Raw genomic sequence first — 9066 nt, forward strand, 5'->3', positions numbered from 1 at the left:
GCAGAAATACAAGAAAATTAAGCAAATGTGTCAAGGGCTGAGCATGTAGTGTTGGGTGCGGGAAGAGTAAGAAAAATGATACAAATCTACCAGTGAACTTTCAGCAGTTGAGAACGCAACCAGTTAGAGGTAATTTAGTATTACTGAGGCTGCATTTTTATTGGAACAGCTCAGGGCATGTGGAGACCGGAGGGTATTTACCAGATACCCAATGTGGTCAACACTATGGCTGCGAAGTTTAGAAATAGTCAAATATTGGAATGTGTGATTATTGCCTCTTGTCGTGTAATGAACTTGGAAAAGAGGCCCGGTGCCCTCTGTGACCTCCAGCCTTGCTGTAACGTGGCATTTAATTTACGGGCACCCTACAGCCCGAAATTCAGCCTCGTCAGAGCACAGAGCTCAGCAGAGAAGCTACCACCACTGCCTCAGCCAGAACTCCTTCCTAAGTTTACCACTTAACATCAGACGGCTGAATATGACAAACTAGGTTGTGTTCTGTGATATCGATGCACTATAGAAAGCATCCTATCTGGATGCATCATGGCTTGGTACGGCAACTGCTCTGCCCGTGACCGCAAGAAACTACAGAGAGTTGTGGACACAGCTCAGCACATCACAGAAACCAGCCTCCCCTCCATGGACTCTCTCTACACCTCGCTGCCTCGGTAAAGCAGCCAGCATAATCAAAGACCCCACCCACCCTGGGCATTCTCTCTTCTCCCCTCTCCCATTGGGCAGAAGATACAAAAGCCTGAAAGCACGTACCACCAGGCTCAAGGACAGCTTCTATCCCACTGTTATAAGACTATCGAATGGTCCCCCAGTATGACAAGATGGACTCTTGACCTCACAATCTACCTTGTTATGACCTTGCACCTTATTGTCTGCCTGCACTGCACTTTCTCTGTAACTGTAACACTTTATTCTGCATTCTGTTATTGTTTTACATTGTACTGCCTCGACGCACTGTGTAATGAATTGATCTGTATGGACGGTATGCGAGACAACTTTGTCACTGTACTCGGTACAAGTGACAATAATAAACTAATTTACCAAAAGCAGGACACAAGGACTGGGGTAAAGCCCAAGACCATTTACCTGGGCTGGGCCATGCATTGGACCAGCTTGTTTATCTGTAGCACCTCTCAAGGTATTTTCACAAAGTCCTTCTGAAGTGGAACACAGCAACCAATGCAGCCAATCTGTGCACAGTGAACTTCCACAAACAGTAGGGAAGTAATGGCTAAGATTACTGGATAATTATATCATCTGGTTGTCCCATTACAGGAAGGATGTGGAGGCTTTGGAGAGGATGCAGAAGAGGTTCACCAGGATGCTGCCTGGATGAGAGGGCATGAGCTATAGGGAGAGGTTGGACAAACTTGGGTTGTTTCCTCTGGAGCATCGGAGGCTGAGGGGAGACCTGACAGACATTTATAAAATGATGAGAGGCATAGACAGACAGCTAGAATCTTTTTCCTGGGGTCAAGATGTCTAATACTAGAGGACATGCATTTAAGGTGAGAGGAGGAAAGTTCAAAGGAGATGTGCGGGGCAGTTACTTTTGCACAGAGAGTGGTGGGTGCCTGGAATGTGCTGCCAGGGGTGGTGGTGGAGGCAGATACAATAGAGGTGTTTATGAGGCTGTTAGATAGACACATGGATGTGCAGAGAATGGAGGGAAATGAATCATGTGCAGGCAGAAGGGGATTCGGTGTCATACGCTTAATTAGTTCAGCACAACATTGTGGGCCGAAGGGCCTGTTCCTGTGCTGTACTGTTCTATGTTCTATACATATAAAATGGTCTGAGTTAAGGGATGGTTATTGGTCAGAACATTGGGGAGGACAGTGCTGATCTCTGAGGCAGTGGCCCTGGTGTCCCAAGGATAGAGAGGGGCATCAAATTAAGACCTCACCAAGAAACAGAAAGTATATCGCCACCGGGACTGGGCATGGGACTGGGTGCTGGAGGAGTCACTTGGAGTCTCGAGAGTCACCCTCCTCATCGCCCTGCTCTGGGCGGAGGTGAAGACAATGAAGAAGAGAAAGAGGCCATCTCCCAGACGCTTCCAAGGGCCACCGTGTTGAAATGACACCAAACACACAAAGTGGCAGATTGATCTCCTCACTGCAAGGCCCACAGGTATTACCCCTGTCTGATACCCCTTGGTGCAGCACCTGGGGACAGGTCAGCTTCATGGGACACGCCAGGTAGGAGGAGGGGCTGACTATTCCGCCCCTCAAGCCTGCTCTGCCATTTAACACCTGACTCTGTGCTCGAGTGCCCTCTCCCACTCCACCCCTGCCTCCCTGGATTACCTACATGGACAGCAACTGATGCCAACGTTGACTGAGTTGGGACAACACTCTCTGGAGCTTAAAGACATAGAGAGATGGATGGGAGAATCCCAATGGAACATGTGAGCTTCATAGAGTCACAGAGTTACACAGCACAGAACAGGACCTTTGGCCCAACTGGTCCATGCCAGCCCTTCTAAGCTCATCCCATCTGCCTGCATTTGGCCCATATCCCTCTAAACCTTTCCAATCCATGTCCCTGTCCAAGTGTCTTTTAAATGTTGTAACTGTACCCGCCTCTGCCACTTCCTCTGGCAGCTCGTTCCACACACCCACCACCCTCTGCGTGGAAAGTTGCCCCTCAGGTCCCCTTTAAATCTTTCCCCTCTCAGTTTAAACCCATGCCCTCTAGGTTTAGACTCCCCTGTCCTGGGTAAAAGACTCTGCCCCTCCACAATATCTCTGCCCCTCATTATTTTATAAACCGCTATAAGGTCACCCGTCAGCCTCCTTCACTCCTATGAGAAGAAGCCCAGGCTATCCAGGCTCCCCTTGTAACCCAAGCCCTTCCATCCCAGATTCAGAGGGGATACGGAGAGGTGAGTGGGGGGGGGGGGGGGCATGGTTTCACAACAGGGGCGTCCATTGCAGACGCAGATGAGCAGGAATTTCTTCTCTCAGAGGGTCCTGTATGAACTCTGAGTGAATGCAGTCAGAGGCTGTGATTGATAGGCCTTTGAAATCCAAGGGAGCTGAGGGTGTGGGGAACAGGCAGGGAGGTCGGGCCGACACCGGGAACAGCAGAGCAGCCTTGAGCGGCCAAGTGGCTGCCACCTGCTTCTGTTTATTTTCTGCGTAAGTTTGTGGACTGGGTTTTTTTAACAATATGGGGGGGGAACGGAGAGAGGGAGGGAGGGAGGGAGGGAGGGAAACAAGAAACTGGTGTCCCTGAATACTGAGCACCTTATTTAAGAGAACGTGTAACCTCAGGATGCAATGATCTAACAGACTTAAACAATCTGGCATCCTCCTCATGACCCCAGCCTCTGCCTCTCTCCCCTCTGCTACGATTAAAACCCCACTCTGCCCAAACTTATGATCGTCCCCGTCCCCACCCCCCACAAGATCCCCTAGCCAGCCCTTGGTGCTTGTTAGTTTACACTCACATGAAGCAGCAGGGCGATTTACTATGTTAAATATGTTACATAAATGCTAGTTGTTAACAAATTCTTTTTTCCCCATTAACACAATCCATCACCACCCAGGAGTTCGACAGCAGCTCCCCATCAATTAAACACTGAGTGGGAAATTTAAATCAATGGTTTAGAATTTTTGACACGTGTGCTGGAGCCTCTCAACAGTAAAAATATCACCAGTGAAAGTCACATATCAAGGATTCCCACTATTTCTTGCAGTCCTTTCAGTGGAGTTGTAGAGTTGACACTGTATAGATTTGCAGGGAATTGTTACACCGATAAAAGCAAATAATCATGCAGCACTTAAGACTCAATTTTTAGTTATTTAAGTAGCAACAAAGAACTAAAAGGTTTTATGCACCTCTCCTCTTCTGTTCACAGTCAATTCCTGTCTCGGCAAACATTTTTCTTATGTCCAGATTTAAAATCTGCCCCTTTTTCCTTTATAATTAACACACTCCTGCTAGCTGTCTCAAACTTGGGTCATGAAAATACACGCTCAAATTACACCAATCCCTGTATCGTGCTTCGATATAACTCAGCCGAAGGGTCCAGAACCCCAGTCGTCAAGCTTTAGCGGTTTGTACAGTGCTGATGTTTTTTTTGCAAATTGAGCAAAAGTAGGAAGAGGTTTCTGCTATCACCAGCCACAGGCACAATGTTAAACGTCGATTTTCACTGACTATTAATGCAGCGATGGGGTAACTGGATATTTGTCGCAATAATCAGTCATAACTATTGATTGATTTAAAAAAACTGCGCCCTTAACATTGGTCCACAAAACTCCACATCCGAATTATTTTGTTTAATTTAAAAGGACAGAGCATCTTTGGTGAATTCTTCTGCTTTAGTACTCGTGCATTCGCACCTTTATCATTGTTCAAACACAGAAAAACCAGGTAATTGACAAGATTACATCCCCACATTAAAATTACTCAGCAAACAGTGCCAATTCATCTAGATCACAACTCTGATCTGAAATTTCCTCATTGTTCAGAATGGAGTTTATTCCTTTACCAACCTTGAAGGTTTAAAGCACGCTTAGCACATTAAAATGTAAACTCAGCTAGCTTTAAAAGATCTCCATACAGACAGGACAGCCTGCTCATTTTATTGTAATCACATCCACATTAAGAAAACTTCAATAAGACTGACCTTTTTGTTAAAATCTTTGTTTAAATCTGACACTTAAAAAAAGCTAACACTGTATCTTGACTTACCCATATAGATTTAATAAATCTTATCGTTGCAAATTTGAAGTGTGCGTGTGTGCGTGTGTGTGCGTGTGTATTCTTGCCCCAGGTTAATGACTGCAGAGAGCCACCCGTCCCTTTGGAAAGTGTAGGTGAATCCCACAAGTGTAGGTTTTCGGGCAGGGACCCTATGCGTTAAGCAGATGGCAAACCGAAGCTGCCAGCAACTGCTGTCGACTGCAGCCCACGGTCGTTGCTGCTCTGCCACAGTTTACTTGCGATTATTTGTTATTTTTGCAGCTTCTCGGCATCAGAGCCACGTGAGCTGGAACCCAAGGCAACTCGGCCGCAACATTCCTTCACACCCGCTATATTAACGTATCTTAACTCAACCCCGCTACCTACAAACCCTGCACCTGAAGTCCCACACTAGGATACAGTGCAGCTTAACTAAGTCCTACCCCTTGCACGTTACATCTTAACCAACTCGTTCTCTTTTTACAATGCATCTTAACCAAGTCGTTTTCCTTTAACAGTATATCTTAACCAACTCGTCCTCTTTTACAACGTATCTTAACCAATTCGTTTTCCTTTAACGTTATATCGTAACCAACTCGTTCTCTTCTTACGATGTATCTTAACCAACTCGTTCTCTTTTACAATGTATCTTAACCAAGTCGATCTCCTGAAACATTGTATCTCAACTAAGTCGTTCTCTTTTTAAAATGTATCTTAACTAAGTCCTCCTTTTACAATGTATCTTAACCAGGTCGTTTTTTTTTTACAATCTCTCTCAACTAAGTCGTTCTCTTTTAACATTGTATCTTAACCAAGTCGCATCCGTTCACAGTGTATCTTATAACTAAGGCTCATGTACTAGGTCGTATATCTTAATTGTCCGAAGCCCCGGCACATTGTATCTCAATCGGCTCCCACCAGCCAGCCGTCAGTACCGCACACGGTGTGTGAGAGGGTGTGGGGTGGACGAGAAGGCCAAAGCTTCCATAGACCAAGAAAAACCAGCTGGCCAATCTGCCCCCCCCCCCTCCTCTCGCCCCCGTCTCCTACCTTCCCTCTCTCCCTCCCTCCCTCTCTCCCTCCCTCCCTCCCTCTCTCCGCCTCCCCAGCCCTCTAGCTCCCCGAACCTCGCCACCCCCGCTCCGCTTCTTCGAGCGGAGCAGCGAACAAACGCGGACCTTACTCACTCTCGTCTCGTTCATTTAATTCCTCCGGATTTAACTTTTGACACATTTTCACGGGATTTTTTTTTGTTCTTAGCTTTGTGCGTGTTGACGGTTACTTACCTCTCAGCGATCTTGGCTTAGCTTGCTTGCGACGAGACATCCTAAGCGTAAAAGAAATACCCTCTTCAAGACTTCGGTATGGGGCTTTTTTTTTTCCTCGCCTCTCTTATTAAAAGCCCCCTTGACACGTTCCCCAGCGCTCGGCCGCCCACTGTAAATGTTGCCGTCCCTCTCTCACTCTCCCATAGAATTAAAATAATCAGATCAACGCTCTCCAAAAAAAGGCAGCATCCAGTAAAATCTGTCCTTTTCTTGCAATAAAGAATTAAATCTTCAAAGACTTAAAATCACTACAGTCCACCCGCAATTGTTTTTTTTTAAAAATAAAATGAACTGCAGGGGATAAAAATCAAGCGTATATAAAATAAAAAATATATTGGAAGCTTATAATACTTTTTTGCTGCATTCTTGAAACTCCTTTTGGGGGGAGAGGGGGTCTTTCTATAATTTTACATATACATTTTTATATTTAAAAAATCCTTGCTTGGACGCAGCGCTTGCAAAAGGTCAATTCTGAGCAGAACAGAGAGAGGCGACCTGCCCCGATGCTTTCCTCATCACAAACCTGCAAGATCTTGGACTGCGCTGTCGCTCCGGCACTCTCCACATAATAATGGAAAATTTAAACAAGGCCCCAAACCCATCACGATAGCTCCAGAGGGGGCCCCATACCCACAGGGATACGCACTGTACGTAATCACTGAGGAAATCATTGTCAGATTGAAAGTGCACGTTGGTGCATTAAACCAGAAAGCCGCCAGCAAGATCTGGATTCCCCGAACCCAAAAAAACTCCGGATCTGGAGCTTGGCGTGGCTGCAGCCTCGGCTCCTACTCACTCTATCTCCCGTTCGCACTCTCAGAACAACTGCTTTCAAAGCCGCACTATTCCCCCTTCTGGTCGGACCTCATATACAGTGCAACCTCATTTCCCCGTGTCGCGGCATCAGAAATAAACTCACTCCGGCTAACAAGGATTTTCTTGTCCTAGGCGAATTCCTCCCTACTTTCCGCCAGAAATCATTCTTTCTGTTTGCTGCCGTTGGCTAGCCGGGTGATATTTCTGCGGCACTTGAAAGTTACTTTGAAAAGTTCTGGTGTTTGTTCTGAGAAGTTGCAATGTTTGTGTGTTTGAAAGTGGCAGTGTGTTTTGTGTGTATGTGTGTGAAATTGCAACACTTGTTAAAATGTAAATCGAAAACGCTGGTAAAGAAAACACACACAGCGGGTCAGCCAGCGCCGCCTTAGGAGTTGCAATGTGAATCAGAAGTTGTATTTGTTTTAAAGTCAGTTTTTGTACCTATTGCAAAAATTACAAGCTTTTCGAAGCTCAATATTGGTTTAGAAAAGAATAATTTAGTTGTAATATTTTGACAGGTTCTAATGTAGAATTATGATCTAACAGTTTGAAATTTGAAAAAAATATATTTTGGAAACATTTTTAAAACTTCATATGTAGTAATTGAAAAGTTCATTTAAATGTTACGTTTTTAACATTACTACATACAAACTTCATATGTAGTAATGTTAAAAAACGTAACATTTAAAAAATAAAAGTCATATTTTAAAAGTACATTTATTTTGAAAAGTTGAAGTATTTACTTTGAAAAGTTATCGTTATTTGAAAAGTCCTAATATTTATTTTGATAAATTGGAGGAATTGCTAATGTTGTGGTGTCTGTTTTAAGAAGGATGCAAATATGTAAAGTAAATATTAATTTTGAAAATTTGGAATATTTTGAAAAGTTGTAATGTTTGTTCTTGAAAGCATGCAATCTTTTCAAAAGTTGCAATAATTATCTTTAGAAGTTCTGATATTTTGAATTTATGGTATATATTTTCTAATGCTGTATTTGTTTTGAAAAATTGTAGTATTATGAAAATATACAGACTGCAGGGTTTTAATATTTACCTTGAAAAGTCATAGTATTCAGAAAATTATGAAGTTTTGACAATTTTCCTAATTCATTGTGAAACTACTGAGAGATACACTATTTTGAAATTTAAAATTGAAAAATTGTGATTTGAAAAATTCTAATTTGGTAAATTGAATTGTTAAAGTACTTTAAAAATTCTATTACTTTGAAATTTGTAATATTGAGTAATTGTAACATTGTGAAAAGTTGTGATATTTAATAATTAATGTTCTGATACTTTTGAAAAGTTCAAATACTTTGAAAAGTTATAATATTTTGAAAAGCTGTAATAATTTTTAATTAGAATTTTAAATGATTTTTTAAAAAATTGTAATATTTTGAAAAGTAAATGGACATAAATGTGATACCAGCTGCCAACTGTGGATTTATCTTTTTAAGGGTCATTGATGTTAACTAGTAGGTAAGTGATGCCTTATCCAAAATGGTGAGAGCACGACACCCAGCCATGGTTCTGCTGTTCAGTGTGTCTTTGACTTCCTGTGTGTCACTAAATTACTTAAATCCTTTTCTACTGTTTCCAATGTCTCTAAGTGTCAGAGACATTCAAAAGCATGAAGGTGCCCTTGAGCTGTCAAAGGGTCTCTTGTCAATGCTGAGGGTAGGTCTACGAGGTTCTATCACCTAATACCCAGTCAACAAGTCCACTGCACCTCACAAACAGACCATTTCGGCATGACCCATCCCGACTTCCCAAGGCAATTCTGTGCAGGGACTGAAGTGGGCAGTGATTTGCAATCTGGTCGGATGTCACAGTGTGGGTGGGCCAGAGCTAGTGGCACCAGCTAAAGGACCACTGAGTCACAGAGAAACAAAGGACTGCAGATGATGGAATCCAGATGAAAAACACGACGATGCTGGAGGAACTCAGCAGGCCAGGCGTCAGCTGTGGAGAAAAGCAGGCGGTCAACATTTCGGGTCAGGACCCTTCTTCAGGACTGAAGATAGGAAAAGGGGAAGCCCAATATATAGGAGGGAAAAGCAGAGCAGTGATAGGTGGACAGGAGAGGGGAGGTGGGGTGGGCACAGGGTGGTGATAGGTAGATGCAGGTAAGAGATAGTGATAGGCTGGTGCGGGGGAGGAGGGGAGAGCAGATCCCCCAGGGGATGGGTCACAGGGAAGGAAGAATAAAGGAG

At 43.8% G+C, this 9066-nt stretch overlaps 1 protein-coding gene across 8 annotated transcripts in view; it reads right to left on the reverse strand.

Moving 5' to 3' along the window:
- Positions 1–6861, reverse strand: part of LOC127574546 (zinc finger protein 521) — a 491122-nt gene extending 484261 nt beyond the window's left edge. For 4 of the 8 annotated variants that reach the window (XM_052023605.1, XM_052023603.1, XM_052023606.1 and 1 more), the window contains exons 1-2: positions 6562–6712; positions 5997–6037 (exon numbers count right to left, since the gene is read on the reverse strand). In XM_052023605.1, the coding sequence (XP_051879565.1) occupies positions 5997–6037; positions 6562–6605 (85 nt within the window). In that variant the 5' untranslated portion in view covers positions 6606–6712. Of the gene's footprint in view, positions 1–5996; positions 6038–6561 lie in introns of all 8 variants that reach the window. The other 4 variants (XM_052023608.1, XM_052023609.1, XM_052023604.1 and 1 more) reach the window with 4 other exon arrangements.
- Between the last annotated feature and the right edge of the window lie 2205 nt (positions 6862–9066).

The sequence above is a fragment of the Pristis pectinata genome, chromosome 9 (genome assembly GCF_009764475.1).
Source record: "Pristis pectinata isolate sPriPec2 chromosome 9, sPriPec2.1.pri, whole genome shotgun sequence".
Lineage (NCBI taxonomy): Eukaryota > Metazoa > Chordata > Chondrichthyes > Rhinopristiformes > Pristidae > Pristis > Pristis pectinata.